The 16,880-nt window shown below is 43.0% G+C and overlaps 1 protein-coding gene across 4 annotated transcripts in view; it reads left to right on the top strand.

The window, feature by feature from the left end:
- The window catches only part of cadm1a (cell adhesion molecule 1a), a 267,196-nt gene extending 254,875 nt beyond the window's left edge, over positions 1-12,321 (top strand). For 2 of the 4 annotated variants that reach the window (XM_064351039.1, XM_064351041.1), the window contains 2 exons: positions 9,981-10,109; positions 12,136-12,321. In XM_064351039.1, the coding sequence (XP_064207109.1) occupies positions 9,981-10,109; positions 12,136-12,254 (248 nt within the window). In that variant the 3' untranslated portion in view covers positions 12,255-12,321. The remainder of the gene's footprint in view (positions 1-9,980; positions 10,110-12,135) is intronic. The other 2 variants (XM_064351038.1, XM_064351040.1) reach the window with 1 other exon arrangement.
- The last annotated feature ends 4,559 nt before the right edge of the window (positions 12,322-16,880 follow it).

The following is a 16,880-nucleotide window of genomic DNA, read 5'->3' on the forward strand; positions in this document are numbered from 1 at the left end:
GAGAACCGCCGCTGCTCTGATGTGTGCGAGGAGACACTGAGGGGGCGGCGGGGCGTGGGCGGTCGAGGGGAGGGATCACAAAAACAAAACGCGTTATTGTAATAATCCCGGCGGCAGCAGGCCGGAGTTGAAAGGCGGGAAGCCGCGGCGTGTAGCTCCGCGTCGGAGGGCGGAGGGCCCGGCCACTGCGGCAGGTTCGGCGCTGGAGGCTGACCGCCAGAGACGGCCTCGGCCGGGTCCTGCAGTGCGCCCCTCTCAGAGCAATTAGGACTAATCACGGGGCGTTGAAGAGGAGGAAACGGACCACTTTCATTCCAGCATCGGGTGTGGCAGAAAGGGCACGCAGGGCTCTGTGATGGTGAATATAGTTCACGTATATACGTTTGTCCCTCATGTGCACACACGCGTGCACACTAAAATGGAAAAATGGATTGCAGTTGTACTGTATCCAGGCACACATTTACACCCTACCCCCAATGCACGCACACACAGATGGGGAAGCAGAATGTAGTACTATTGCACCCACATGTACACGTTCACAAGGAGAAACTAGATATACTGTAGTTCTGTTGCAACAACCCCAAAACACAGGTACACGCATATCTCCCTCCCTCCCTCTCACTCTCCCTCCCTCTCTTCCTTCCCTCCCTACCCTCCTTCTCTGTCTCTCTTCCACTTCCCTCTCTCTCTCTATCTCTCTGTTTCTCCCTCCCTCCCTCATACATGTGATGAACAGTCTCCTGGACTCAAAGGCTAACAATGGTGTGGGGGGGGAGACTGATGTATTCTCAAGGAAAAAAATAAGGAAAATCAGTATCAGGCTTTACACAGTGGCACAGTATGTATGGATTTACTGTGTGCTTAATGCTTCCCTTTTTCTTATCTTAAAAACATTAGAGCAGCAGTTGTTTGTGGAAATTTCTGCCAGTGGCGTATTAATCTCAGTTTACAGAATTAGGGAGACAGGGGGTGTGAAGGGGAGGCTGTGGCGTGTGAAATGTTTATGACGAAACAATGATTCACATCAGCGGCTCGAGAAGATACGCGCTTCCTTACTTCAGTGCCGCAAACGCGCCGGTCCTGCAACCATGGAGATTTACCAAACACAAAGGCGCGAAAAAAAAAAAAAAAAAGCGTTCCCAGCAGCTAACGCGCGGCGTCGGAGCGCTCTCTCAACAGCGCCTGAGAGACACGAAAGGGGAAAATTACGATCGACCAGACAAAACAAAAACGCTGTTTTAATTGTCCACCGGGGGATAGGATCCGAGGCTGCGAGCGCCTCGTTCCAGAAAGTTATTAGAACTTGGCAATGAGCGCCCGAGTCCAGAGCGATAAAAAAAGAAAAAAAAAACTCCGGTCCTCTTATCCCGCGGAACTGAAGTAATTGACTCAGAGTCAGATAAAGTGTGGCCAGGGGCTGCCGCACTCAAGGACAACAGGGAAAACCGACATGCAATTCTGCCCTTCATCAAAAAGGCAAACAATAAAAGCAAAATGGAAAATGCTTAAGCATTTTTCTTTTTCCTTTTTTTTCTGTTGTTGTCGTTTAACATTCTCAACCGCATTAAAAAGATTTGAAATATTTCAAAAGGAAAGCCAGGTCACGGTCTGTACACACACACACGCACACACACACAACGCACACACACACACACACACACACACACACACACACCAGTGCTTTTAGTGTCAAAGCAGCCACCATCAAACAGCTTAATTCGTACCGCAGCAATATCTGCACAGCAGCCGTCAAACAGAAGCCTCTAGGCCCGGAAGAAAGGTGTTCCATTTCCCTTTCAGCTGAAATGCTTGCTTTAAATACTTCCAGCTGAAGATCACCAATAGCCTGCGTACCTCTTGCTTTTCAGCGTGATTGTTCGGTGTTAAATGGGTAGATGGATAAATAAAACGGACGTGGGAAAATCTAGCACCGTGGTATTTGTGATAACATAAGAAATGACCTTTTACTCCCCTGCGCATCAGAACTTATAATTGCCGTAAATTTGCCGTCTTTTCAGCGCGGTTTTCATAAAGAGAGGAGAGCACAGAGAGAGCTGCTCTGGAGATCGTGCTCAGGCTTCAGAGGAGAGAAGGGCTGTGTTTTTACATGTGCGTGCTGAGGGTTATTCTGCTGGGATCTGACTCCAGGTTCAGCGCTTTTCTTTTCTTTTCTTTTTTTTTCCTTTTATGTTTATTCAAGTTTTAATAGGCATTTCACAGAAAAATAACCGTACAAAGATAAGCGTCATTCCATCCATCACAATATCCCCTGCCTCCAGCCAGTATGATTTCAGCTTTTATTTCAGTTCTGCATCTAGTGTATGTTTCATTATGTCACCGTGTTTACAAAGGTTCATTTTATCCAAAAATTGTTTAGTCGGAGACATCCAGTTTTCCCCTGGATTTATATAGATCTTGATAGAATTCTTCAAAACATTGATTGATGTCTTCAGGGTCAGTTAGAATCTCACCCTCGTTATACTGGGAATTTGTTTAAAGTTCTTTTTAATTTGGCATCTTAGAAACTTTCCTGTTTTCTCACCTTTTCTCACCCACATAATACCGATATCTGGTCCTTGCCATTTCTGCCTCTATTTGAAGTCAAATTACTATACTCGAGTCTCTTTGGAGATAGCATGGAACTTATTTATTTTCTTACTTGCATACCCATTTTCCAAAATATGTATATCCTCGTCCAATAATTTTCCTTATTCTTCTGAGCACAAGATGATGTTATCTGACCTCTAAGGTAGGCTGGAAGAGTTTCTCAAAAGAATTTCTATTGTTGAGTTCCTAAAATATGTCTGTTATTTGTTGTTGATTTTGATCATTCAATAATTGAGGCTTGAGTCTCTATCTATATTACTTTTCATGGTTCAAATGACCTTTTAAATGATCAGATAAAGCTGCAGCTAAGTATCTGCATTGCAGAACTCTAGAACAAAGTGGTCTGGGGACTACAAACCTATCGTCCTGGAACAGGAGTTATGTACTTTTGAATGAAAAGAAAGGTCCCCTTCCGTGGGGTTCCTCATTCGCCATGCATCACCTAACCCCATTTCATCCATGCCTTCTTTCTGCATAATTGGAGCTGGAGCTGGTGAATAAGTCGATTTAGTTGATCTGCCATTTGCCTTATCTAACACCAAATTGAAGTCCTCACCTATTCACCTATAGTCCTCACCTTGGGCCGATTTCAATAGGATGTCTCTATAAAACTGTGCAGTCAATATTTGGACTATATATATTAATAAAGGTATAGTGTTTGCCATTAATATCACATGTTGCTTTAATCATCCTCCCTGAATCATCTTTTTTGATAGTGCATAATCACATCAGTGTACACATGAAAAAATTGGGTAACCCCTCTTGCCTTTGAATTATATGAGCTATATTCTACCTTGCCAACCCACTTGCATCGTAACTTGTCATGTTCTTCATCTATCAAGTAAGTCTATCACAGGCGCAAGTGCTTTTCTTTATCTGCTTCTGATATGTGACGGTAGGCGACGGGACACCTGAGATCTCTTCTTATCCTCTGTAATGGCGGACTAAAGAAGGCCGAGTCGGCCCAGCTGGTGGATGGTGAAGCCGTCCTGTTCTACCACACACGTTCACCCAGACTTCCACGCTCTCACAGACCCCCCCTTGCGAGCACATCCTGTTGTCGCATGACAGCACGCTATTGTTTTTAGCGCCGGAGAGGTTCCCACTGGCCTTTGCTCTCGGCTAACGAGCAGGGAAGGCGATTTGCGTGATTGGGTGAAACACGATGAACCTCTATGACTTCAGCGCTACTGTCTTCAGTGGCGTCTTGTAGACCACGATTCTGAATTCCATCTGGAGAGTTTGAAAGCCTCGGTTGATGGTTTGCGTGCCGAAAGCTGGCCTCCATTGTCCGCCCAGTTTCTCAGTGTTGGAATTTCACTTTAACCCAAAGGTCCCAAAGCTTTATGTCAGCCTTTGTATAGCCCCCCCCACACACACACGCAGACACACACACATTCCTTTTTCTTTATCTGAACTTAACATCCAAATCAAATGTCACCATGTGATTTATTATTTTTTTTATGCTTAGCCTTCACAGATATTGTTCCACCACACAATACAATCTTTGCAGATTGTGTATTGTACTCGGTAGGTCATTCTTTGAAGTGGTTTGGGTACAAAAATGTCAGTTTCCAAGCAGAATAGAAATAGAGAGTTGCGGTTGAAATCATTCATGGACCACTGTAACGGTCTCTATCAAACCTCCAGTGTTATTACATGACAACAGTTCCCTTTGTTAGTCGCGACGTTTCTGCTTTTAATGCGACGCGCATCCTGGTCATGACCATGCGCAATCTGACGCCCGCTGAGATGGCGTTACAGCACGTGTGATTTGCGCCAATAAAACCGACACCGGTCGCCTAACCGCGAGCGGTAACGGCGTTTGGTTTGTTGATAATCTGACAGGAGTGGATGTAATTTGCGAGGCAGTCTGCTTCCAGCCAAGCATAAATATTTACTCAGTCGACTTGATGCATCCATTACACTTTTATGCATATCATTTAATAATAATAACAGTGATAATAATTCAGTGCTTGAGCTCATTGTGGTCCTGTCAATGAGGAAAATGAGCCCCGTCGAGATGAAACTGCTTTCTTGAATTGAACATTTAGTCGATTGTGTACAGTACGGTTGTGCAGGATCAGCAATAGTTTTACAATAAACAGCATATAATAATATGCATGCACCGTGCGTTACAATACTGTATGGATACAAATTGTTACACATCCTTCAGATTTTCTTTAGCAATGTCTTGGCCTCCTGCAGTGGCTAAATGTAATCATAAAATGTTCGTAAAATGTATATAAAGCAGTGTTTATATCTAAAAAAAAAAAAAAAAAATAGGCCAATCAGTCAAAATATGCTGTATGTATAATATTTTGTAAACCGCACAATATACAGAAGTATAGGAGATTGGGCACCCCCATCTTCAACCTCTGGAACCTTGTCCTCAATCCTATCTGATTATGTCAGCTTTTGTAAGTTGACTAACTTTTCTGTGAGACATTTTATGGCTTTAAGAGTTCATTATAATGAGTGATGTCTAATTAAGTCATCAAATTCATTTATTATTCATCAAAAATTTATACAGCAGTGAACATATACAGTAAAGTGAGACCCCATTTTAGGTGAAACAAGCCATGTGAGGTGCAGCATATATCCCATGCCCACTCTTCCTTCAGTGGCCAAATCTAAAGTTCAGTGTGTTTGGAGTCCCTGGCCTTGCAGGATAAGACCCGCTCCTGCACCCAAGCACAGTGCTATCTTCAGTGCACTTCAATAGCCATCGGCTCTGCACACATCTTCACACATCCTCACACATCCTGCTCCTACTCCTGCTCCTGCTCGTGAAGGTGACATGGAAGAGAGCACCTTGAAAAGTCCTGTTGGGGGACTGGGGTGGGGGTGGGGGGGTGAGGCAGGGTGAGGCAGATGCTAGCAGACAGTAGAGAGCTCTACTCTGCTAACTTACTCAGGAGGCTAAGGGGTGGTGAGTAGTCCCATCTGTTGCTGTCTGTGCAGAAGGTGAAAGAGCCTGCCAGTTTCTCCGCAGCTGTTCTGACGGCACAGGTTTTTTAAAATTAATTAATAAATTTTTTTGCGCTTTTTAATTGCAGCCACTTTCCCGCTGCAGATGCTAAATGAGACCCAGTAAACCCGACCACGGTAACATATGGGATGTTTATTTACAGAAGGGGTTGGGGGGGGCAAGTGTTAAATAAATAGAAAATTGAAATCGTATTTATTCCCTAATAAATTTCAAAATGGCCACTTAGCTCTGTGGCTGCTCAGTCTGTCGGATGGCGTGAGTGAGCTTTTGGGTATTCCAGCCTTATTAGTTTCACTCGTAAATGTTAAATGGGGATATTGATGGCGTTAATGGCTCTCTTATAAGCACTTTGCGATACACACACCTTAATGACTCTTTCCATTCAGTTTAGATGAGCAAAAAAAGTTTCAGAGGGTTTCATTAAAATGGCAAATTTCTCTGTAATATTTAAATGTTCCTGGGGCAGAAGGACTGGATCGAATTTAGAGTTGGGTTTGGGTTTTGAGAATAGAAAATGTTTAACCATCTGGCGCATAAATCATAGAATGTGCTAAGTAATTTCATTGGTGCATCGTGACATTTTGAGGTATTGCTGCTTGAATTATACTTCATTACCGTTATATATTGGTAGAGCGTTTCATTACAACCTATTCTAGCCGATGAGACGGAATTTCCTCCGGTACGGATTGTTCCGGAAAGCATCCCCTGGATCCCAGATTTATCGGGGACCGTGGAATAAAAGCTGGCAGCGGGGAGCGGGCGTCGTCCCAGGGGCTGGAGCGGGGACAGGCGTCCCCTCCGCCCGGTCGTTCTGTCACGCTAGCGTTAATTAGCGTCAAGCGCACACGGTCAACGTGAATGACCGCCGCGGGCGTCGGGGGCTCGTCGAGGAGAGCTCCGCTGGCCGACGCCGCCGCCCCCCTCCCTCCCTCCCTCCCTCCATCCCTCAGCGCGACGCGGAATTAGCAGAAACAAGGAGAGGGGCTTTAAAGAGGAAGAGAACCTGTGACACGTTTTCCCGGCCCTGCTGTTTATCCCACCTGCCTCCTCGGACCAGACTAAACCAGTCCACATTAACATCTTAATAGGAAAGTGTGTTAAAGCACGTCTTCACCTCCTCCTCTTGACAAGAGCGAATTAGGTGTCAGAAGGATTTCTGCTGACTTTAATTGAATCTGCCTTCCATGGGAAGGAAATCTAAAGTCAAAATAACCTATTAGGTTTTATCAAGTAACGTTTGGTTGCTTTTGGCAGCCAGCACTGCGGCATTAGTTCCCCAGTCTCGCTTTGGAAGTTGTTTATGAGGGGAGATTGGTGGGAGGCTGGCGAGCCTGGCCTGCACACAAACCCCACCCCCCCCCCCCCCTCACGCGTTGGCATTCCCCCCCCCCTTTTTGTTTTTCAGATAATTCACGGCCGGCTGTTTTGTTGTTGTAGTTGTAGTTCTAGTAGTTGTTGTTGATGTGGAGGCTTTTTTTTTTTTAGTTCCAGATGGAAGGTATGAGTTCTCAGGCTGCAGGCCAGCGATGAGTGCGGGAGATTGCAATTTTAAATGACCAACACCGGACGGACTCCCCGCGTTTGAATTGCATGATACTGGCCGTTTCGTTTCCTTGTGTTTTTTTTTGTTTCTCTTTAAACACCACCACCCACAAACCCTGTGGTTTCTTCCGCTCCTTTACGTTTCCTTGCCTTTTTTCATGTGCCACTGCTTGCAGAAGATCCGCAGTGCGAACGTGACAGTGCTGATAAATGTGTGACATGCACAGCTGGGCTACAGCCTGCCGCTGTTTGTGTGGAGGTCTAGTTCTGAACCCCAGCTAATTTAGCCCGAGATTAATGCATCACCCCAATTGTGAAACAGCCTCTTCACCGCGGCTGTGATAGACTGATGCTCGTCTCCCACTTTATCCCCCTCATCTCCCACCAAAAGCTTTAATTTCCCAGCCTACCGCAGCAATATTGATGAAAAAGTGTAGCCCCTCCTTTATGCAGCACAGAGCCAATCAACTCTGCAAACCACCATTAACTCGGGTTGTCATGGATCCCTAAACTTGATCAATAAGCTTCACATGTCATTAGGGTTTGGAGCCTCAGAGCCTTGCACTTGTTCTTAAGCGGGAAGGGTATAAATCTTTCTTAAAAATTGCCTGAGATATGCACTTCTTGTCTTGCGGGCAAAATGTATTTCTCGGGCTCTGACTGCAGACTGCGCAGGGGGAGCAGATTTATTTGCGCAGATGTGTTCACTCGGTATGATTGAAGCTGAGAGCCTCCATGTATCCCTTCATAAATCATGCCCAAGCTTGAATATTGTACCATTTCACTTGCTGTTCTTTTTTTCTTTTCTTCTTTTCTTTTTTTTTTTTTTTTAATTGCAGGGGTAAACCTGTTCGTTAACTTAAAGGCAACTGCCTCTATGCATTTTACAAATGGGGGCTAGGGAGCAAAAGAGAAAATGCTAGCTGTGTGCAATCCCTCAGCATGTAAACATGCTGTTTTCTTAAGATGTGTGCAAATGGCCGGAAGTCATTTTCCCAAAACTGCCTCTGACTAAATACGATTCTTCAGTCAATGGAAAGTGCTCTTTTTAAGTACATGAGGTTTAGCTGAAGATCCATTTAGGGAGTTAAGTCATGTTCAAGTATATCCCTGCACGGTCAGGGGTTGGCAGGAAGTCTTTGTTGATTTTTTTCCCCCCTTGTTCTTCCCTTGCCTAATTAATGGCATTTGGGCAATCTTGATGATGCAATCTATTTTTTTAATGGTCGTTTATCTTCCGCTTGACATTTCCACACCTGTCTTAGATTCCTATCAAGTTCATTTCACCTTCAATATTCCTCCAGAAAGGTCAAGAATAATTTACTCCACCGAAATAAAAAAAGGAACTTGTGAGGACTTTGAAGTTACTGGGAGTCCATTATTCGATTTAATTGCGAGATAAAAAAAGATTGTTTTCTAAGTTTCCTGAATGTTATTGAACGCTGAAATGCTGGCGGTTGTCGATTTCTGTAGCTTGCTGAATTTTTGGGCCTGGCCCTCCGTGTTATCAGCGATGCTGGTAATTAAGAAGCCTCGCGCGAACGCTGATTCCGGTCCGGAGTGATGCCAGCCATCTTGCACGGCTCAGTAAATGTGCTGAGGGCGAGCCGTCTGAGCCCCCCGAATAGGTTATAGACCGCGGCAGATGGCTCTCCTGCGGCTTGATGGCTCCTGTCGTCAATACCTTCGGAAGTCCATTCCATTTCATGCTCGGGTTCACTTTGTCTAACACACTGTTTTCATTGTGTCCGTGCTGTTTATAAAACAGCTTGCATATACTGTAGGGGGGCAGCCATAAAGGTTTGCTGGCCCATTACCAACCTCCTCGCTCAAAAGCAACAAAATATATCGATGGTGGTTAGCTTCTTATCCAAACACGGTCAAAAGTTACACCTTTTATCTGGGCTTCCAGCAGAGCAAAAGTCCGGGTATAAAGAAACACTGTAATTAAGTCTGGCTTCCAAGTTAATCCACAAAAGTGATACCCACAGGAACAGTATTAACGAGCATAGCCAGCATAAGGAAAAATATTCACTAACTGAATATAGCATAAATGTTGGCCAAATTAATGAACAGAACTCACTAATAGTCTTCTTGCTATCGTAAAAATATGTGCCATTGATCGATGGCTTGCTTTACCTCTTTGTCGAGTCAGTGCATCAACCCAACCATCCAACCGGCTTTGCACACTTATGTTCTCACTTGATTTGTCACAGCTTGGCTGATGTCACGAGAGCTTGGCGTGCGTTTCCAGAGCTCCGTTCTGTCCCAGACAACATGGCCGCCGATTTAGCCTGGCTGTAACTTCGGACAGCAGGCGTGCAGTAGACATGTGTCAAGCTCAGAACTGCACGTGGCATTTTACTGCGCCTTTTCCGTTGTCCCTATAAGCGTGCCACTCTGTGTGCTGTTATTTGCCATTTCTGTGATTTTGCATGCAATGAGGTGGCCAGTGTAAAGTTTAAAGTTTGGTAAAAAAAAATTAAATTGGTTATTTATGTAAGTAATTAATCATATTAAAATTTTGAAATGCAAAATTTTGAGTTGCTCATTTGGAGATGTGCGATATGTTTTTTTATACTTATATGGATTTTTTATTTTATTAATCTAGATTACTTTTTATCCTTGAATGTACGTCATTAGAATTTCAATGCATGACACTCAAGATAAACTAGGAAGTCATGGTGAATTGATCACGATTTGCTTGAATATTGTCCTTTTAGCATTAGTCTTTAGCATTGGTGTTTGCGTAGCAGTTCATATTTGGCTTTCCCTTGGTGACTGGGCGAGTTAACAGGTGAAGTTGCTGTTATTTTGACTTTACCCGCTGTCGCCGCAGATTCGCGAGCGGGTGAGGGAGCGCCCCACACGGTGGACCACGCCGTCATCGGGGGCGTCGTTGCCGTGGTCGTCTTCGCCATGCTCTGCCTACTCATCATTTTGGGCCGATACTTCGCGAGACACAAAGGTAAGAGTGAGCAGGCCTCACTTTCCTGTGGGCCTCACCAGCGCCCTAACCGCAAATTCAAGGTCAATCCAAACGCCTGCACTTCACACAAATAGAGGGAAGGAGTATAGACGTTAAGAATGTAATTATTACAAAAGGATTTTCATTGCCTTTTTTTGTCGCTTATTTTCCCTAAGTACCCCAGCATTGGGACTGCGTGCTCTTCTGTGAGTTTCTGCCAAAGCTCAAAATCCCCTCGGATTTGTTCGGTTTTCAAGCCAACCAAATAAGATGGATAGCCCACAGTGAATGCGGTGGCTTCAGGATTTTTTAAATTGGTCTCTGCCTTTCCACCTTTAATCTGGGATGTTGACTTTATTATCTGGGCAAAGACTGTTGGGAAGTGAATAATCCCTGCAGGAAATGAAGTCTGAAGTGGGTTACCCTGTCCGCTCGCGTGTGAACTTGACAAGGTTAATTCAGAAAGCGCAGGAGTGGCAACCCGAATCGCACGTCTCGCCACTCTTTCACAGCCGCTGCCTCGCTCAGGCTAAATCCTTAACATAAACAGTGGAGCCGAAATGGCCGCCCCCAAGCCCCACAGGTGGAGCCGAGATTACAGCGCTGTGAAAAAGCATTCGCCCCCATCGTGGTTTACTCTGCTATTGCATATTTCTCACAATGAATGGTTTCAGATCTTTAGACAAAATGCAATATTAGACAAAGGGAAATGCAAATTTTCTTTTAATTTTGCGTTTTTTTAAATGAAAAAAAATTATTATTTCATTTATTTAATATAACAAGGTATCAAACACCCACAGGACCTATGTGAAAAAATAATTGCCTCCTTAGTTACTCAATCAACCAGTTAGGAAAATGTAACTGATAATTAAATTCAACTGTTGGTATGATGTTCTTGCTGAGAAAAGCAAATACAACCATCATACAATCATTCCAACAGTCAAACATGGTGGTGGTAGTGTGATGGTGTGGAGATGCGTTGCTGCCTTGGGACCTTGACGACTTGCCATTATTGTAGGGACCATGAATTCTGCTTTGTACCAGAAAATTTTTGAGAAGAATGTCATCTGTCCATGAGCTGAAGCTGAAGGTTATGAAGCAAAATTCCAATTTGTCTGAATTGAAGAAATTCTGCAAGGGTGCCAGTGACTTTTTCACATGGGTGATGTGGGTGTTTGATAACTTTTCTCATTAAATAAATGAAATAATAATGTAACAAAATTAGTTTTTTTGTGTGTTTACCCAGGTTCCCTTTGTCTAATATTAAATTTTGTCTAAAAATAATTCTGTGTGACAAATAAGCAATATTACTGGAAACCAGGAAGGGGCCAAATACTTTTTGATGGCACTATATGTCAAATGCCTCTGTTCACGCCTGCACTCGAATGCATCTGTTGTATGTCTGTGTCTGTCTCGGATGGTTGCCAGCTGGATCTGTATATGCCAGTCATGAACAGAATAACAGAAACGGTTAAGGTCAGATCTGGATGAAACACGGTGAATTAAGTGTAAGAAATAAGATGGTGAACTCGCCGTGTATTGGACACCGTGTGGCTTAGTGCCCCTCTAGGCTAAATGAGGTTTTATTGAATACGATGGGATTAGCCTTGTGAAGTTCCACGGCTGATTGGAGTTGGCAGGGCAGCAGGGTCACCTCCAGCTTTGTTCCCTGTGCAGTATCCTGTTCGTTTTAAGTCACCCTGTCAAATTGTATGCGTTTAACGGTTGTAATCTCTCTCTGGTGGATATCGTTCTGAAATGTGACAATGACATTGCACTGATGATTATGATGCATTCGATAAACAAGCAGGTTATATTGAATATTACAGTGTTACACTATGACAAGACATCGAGTCAGTTATTTGGTTGATGAGAATCTACTAACTGTGATTAAAAGATGGTATACAATATAGCCAGTGTAGCCCATATTTACTGTATAAATGACACGGCGTTTCTGTGTATTGGAGTATGAATTTGTCCAGGGAGGAATAAACTGTGGTAACGGAAATTTTCGTGCGCCCCTCAGGCACCTACTTCACACACGAAGCCAAAGGGGCCGACGACGCGGCGGACGCCGACACGGCCATCATCAACGCCGAGGGCGGCCACAACAACTCCGACGAGAAGAAGGAGTACTACATCTGAGAGCGCGGGCTCGGAGAAGGGACCCACATCAGGCACCACGCTGTTGTGGGGTGGGGCGTGGGGTTTGGGGTGGAGGTTAGAATAGGATGGGAGGGTAGGGGTTGGGGTTGGGGTTTGGGGGGTGAGGGGGTTGGAGATTGAAGGATATTGAGTTCATTCTAAGCAGCTGTGGGGATTTGGGAAGAGAAGTGTGACTGGGGCAGGGCTGGGTATAATGGGGGGGGGGGGGTATATGGGGTGGGATCAGGGAGTCGGGGGAGGAGTCGTTGCCAGAAATCACTGTAGAGCTTCGTCATTCCACACTTCCCACCGCTGGTACAATTATTTGTTCAGTTTCTTCAACCATTTGCAGAAAATTCTGTGCCTTGTTCTAAAAAAAATTTCGGTTCTTTTAGATGATTGTTTTTTTTTTTGTTTTTTTAAATCAAATGCATCCCACCCCCTCCTCTCCACTGGTCTCCTCATTACTCACGTGCTGTTGGCTTTCCTAAGAGGATAAAATTACCCAGCGTCCCCATGCATCTCCCCTCTTTCATAAATGTACTGTACAGTATTCTTGCATACCAAATTCTCACAACGTTATTCCTCTATACTGTGAGTAGGCCTGGCCATAAGGCACACGTGTTTTTCGAATCTTCTCATTTTATTTGGATTTTTTTATTAGGATTGTTCCAGGAAATTGAAGTTAAGCGAGATGCATTGGTTCAAATTATTATAAAAAATTGTGTATGAAAAAAAAACAATGTTCCCCTCCCCCCAAGCTTGTTTGTTGTTTTTTTTTTATTTTATTTTTTTTCCGCATAATTTCATGATAGTGTAGAAGGCAGTTGATCTTTGACCCTGCAGTTATGCTTGTTTGGCCCACCATTAGCAGCTTCTTCCTTTCCCTGTTTATTTAGTTTGTTCTTATACATTAGATTTGCCTGAACATCTGATATTTTGCCACCCATTAGAACAACCAAGATGCAGGCATATCGTTTGACGACCGTGATACTGCAGCCACCAAACTCATGCATGTTCCTTCACTCAAAAGGAACCTCTCCTCGTGCTAAATCGCCACATTTTCCCATCTGCATAATTCACTTTGGCCGCTGCAACAAACACAATTCACTTTAAATCCCTTGAGTGGCATCTTTCCCTCATTTTCTTTGCAGTCTCATATATTGTGGAGTTACAAGAGCAGTTTGCAGATGAGTCTGTTATATTTCCCCCTGCCTGGGTTAAAAAATTTGGTGAATATATTGTACAAAATACCCTTATGGTCCTCCTTGTCAAATTCCTCGTCTGAAATAAATGTCATATTTCAGTAATCAAAAGCCTGCAAAGGAAACTCTGAAAGTGAACTTCAGAGACTGCACTCAGAATAGTCATTCTAATTGACAGTGCTCTTTTAACAGGTGTGTACTTAGAGAGAGAAGTGTCTTTACAGTCACAGGCGATGTAATTTTATATAGTTTTTTGTAACTTGTCGTCAGTTTGAGGTGTTGTCACCTTGAGATTCTTCTAGGAGAGCCAAAACACTAGAAACTTAAGTGTAAGTGTTTATCACAGCTGCCTGTATTTAATCACTTGCTAATAAAAGTAAAAAGGGGTTATATAAGTGTGTGGTGGAAATAGTGAATACTACTACCTTCTTGTACAGTGTGTATCGCCTTCTTGTGTTTCGGCCTTGTAGCTGACGTCTGGATCACTGACTTCTGAGTAGTACAACAGCTGTAAGCAATCTGTAGATCTAAATGCTCTGAGCGTTCTTTTGGTGAATTTTGGGACGTTTCTGAATATAATTTGTCCCCCAGGTTATCAGCGACATATCTCCGACGGTGGTCGTGGCCCGGTTATGACCTGCTTGTTTTCTTTTGTTTTATTTTTTTTTCCTTTGTTTATTAACAGTGGCGGAAGAATGCCGATGGGACTGATCTGTTGAAATGGATCAAAAGACGACGTGAAGGAGGGCAGGCGCTAACAAACGGCTGATTGCATTTCAGGTTCCCTTCAAGTTCGTGTTGATCATCCGTGCGTTCGGAAAAATTATGTGGGACACGCGAGGGATAGCAATCATTGATTATTATTCCATTCCAGTGCCGACGCTATCATGATGTGCTTTTACTTTTCTGTTCCCCTAGTCCCTGCTGTCAAAAAAAAATACATTGGGATTAGTCCAACATATAACCCCCAACCACCCCCCCCTCCCCACTCATGGCTTGAAATGCGTTTTCCCCCATTGGGGAGATGGGATATCTGAACGGTTCCGATTCATTGTTAATGTCTGGAGCCTTTCCTGATTTTGTTCTTCCATGCTCCATGTCATTCCCCCAACCACTTCACCTTGGGAACACTGTCCCAGTTACCCTCCTCACCAACACGCTTCTGTGAATATGACACTGTGGTTATCATTCTCACTTTGGGAAACAAAGATTTTTATTTTTTTTTTCCCCCATGTATATCTTTTATTTTTAAACAGGGAACAGCAACTTGACATGTGTGATTGTGAAGATCATGACAACGGTAATTGTGGGGGCGGCAGCTACGCTGGCGATAATGTTGATGTTTTTTTGGGTTTTTTTAAAGCTGTGAAGCAGATGTTTCAAGCGTGAGCCTTGCTCGATACTCGAGGGAGAGGTGTGGCAAGAAGTCGAACCTAGCTGTGATACCGACCATGCATTCAGTCACAGAAACCACGTTCAGCGGGACAGCTTTCTCAGTTAATTTGTACTTGGAAATAGATGATACCGAACAGAGGCGGCAGAGATAGTGTTTCCCATTGCGAATTGAGGTGATGTAACTTGTATATGATAGTGAGCATTATGTAGCTTTGGTCAAACATGTGGCGGCTTCTATTTAAACTGGATATTTCCGGCGTCATTCTGAGCTGATACAAGGGATGCCTTCGCTTATTTTTATGTAGGTGAACCGTACAGACACCATGGATTTATTTTTCCTTCCTTTCCCCTCAGTAATTTATAGACTTTACAGACTTTAGACTGGGCCAATGTATATTTTGTTGTACTTGATATTTTGAACCAGTTACTGGTGTGCTTTATGTGGTTCTGAATCAATATAAATCGTCAGGGCTATTGAGGAACAGAGTGGAGTTTGAGAGAGAACAGAAATTTCTGCTTAATTTACTCCCCGAAATCATTGATTCTACAAATTGGAACATTGTTACTGTCAGTGCAAAGAGCAGAACATAACCAATACCCCCAAAACAAACTTTGAATGATAAGTCAGTGTAAATTTGAAAGGACTGTAAAACTGATTGATATTTTTTTTTTTTTTTTTTTTTTTGGTTTCTGTTTTTGACTTTTTCAAGTTTAACTACCCAATGTTTCTGAAGGTAAAACATTTAAAACTTTTGTTTGGAGGGATGATAGTGATACTGATGTAATTTTTCTTCCGTTGACAGTCATTTGTTTTTGCCCTGTCTCAGGTTCATGTGTGTTGAAAGGTGTGTTTTGCATCTCAGGTAGAATGCAAAGTTTTAAAGGCCCCACATATTGGAGAAAATAACTGAAGCTACTGTAAGAAGGTTTTTAAAAATCTAGAAATGGAATGGCAAATTTTGCATATTTAGCTGTACATGTTTTATGTATTTTTTCTTAATATACAGTGCACTGTATAAAATGTGTTTAAGTATTACTTTGTATAGACCTAGGAAAGAATGCTCAGTTTGTTTAAAAAAAAAAAAAATGCCAGAAAGAACAAACTCGATGTGCAACAATCAACCCGAATGCTAGGTGTCTCAGGGTTTGACTTCGGACAGATCTCGGACCCCCAGGAAGTTTGGTCTTTCATCACTTGTTGTTTTTTAGGTTGATTTCTTTGTCTTTTCTGCTGTACTTGAGCAATGTTACTGTGTATTAATGAAGATAAAAAAAATCCACGTTCCCATACACATTTTGTATTGGTTCATAAATAGACATTTTTACAAAAAAAAAATACTGAAGAGTTCTTGTCTTAATAAAAAAAAAATATATTAATGTTCCAAATGTTTGTTTGAGCATTTTTCTTGCATCAGATTGTATTTTTAACATGGGCACAGTAATAGGCTCTCCTGCTTGTTCATCCTCTGTAATGTATTTGAATTCAACAACAGAGCCCTTATTGGTTGGGAATTGGGAAATTCCCTGATGTGGCACTGAAGGAAGACTAAGGGAGATGTATTCTCGATACCATTTAATGATATATATGTATAATTGCCACTTTATTAGATATACTAATTTAGTACTGGGTACGACCCCATTTTGCCTCCAAAACAGCCTGAATTTTTTGGGACCTGGATTCAACAAGCTGCTGGAAACATTCCTTAGGGATTTTGGTCCGTGCTAACTGCACAGCATCAGGCAAGGGTGCTGCCTGGTCTGTTAGAACCACTGCTCTAATCACTTTACCACAGACAAATATTTAACACACATTCGTGATTTCTACAGCAAGTTGAACTCGGCTTTCTGAGAGCGAGGTAATCCCAATAACGATGTGTTTTGTGTGTGTGTGTGTGTGTGTGTATATATGTATGAGCATCCCTGCTTACGGTACCATTAATATTCAGAGCAGGTTTGTAGGCCAGCTTCAAGTGCTCCAGAATTTGATAGAACAACATTTGTGCAAGGAATTTTTTTTTTTTTTAAA

Source organism: Anguilla rostrata, chromosome 9 (genome assembly GCF_018555375.3).
Source record: "Anguilla rostrata isolate EN2019 chromosome 9, ASM1855537v3, whole genome shotgun sequence".
Classification (NCBI taxonomy): Eukaryota; Metazoa; Chordata; class Actinopteri; order Anguilliformes; family Anguillidae; genus Anguilla; species Anguilla rostrata.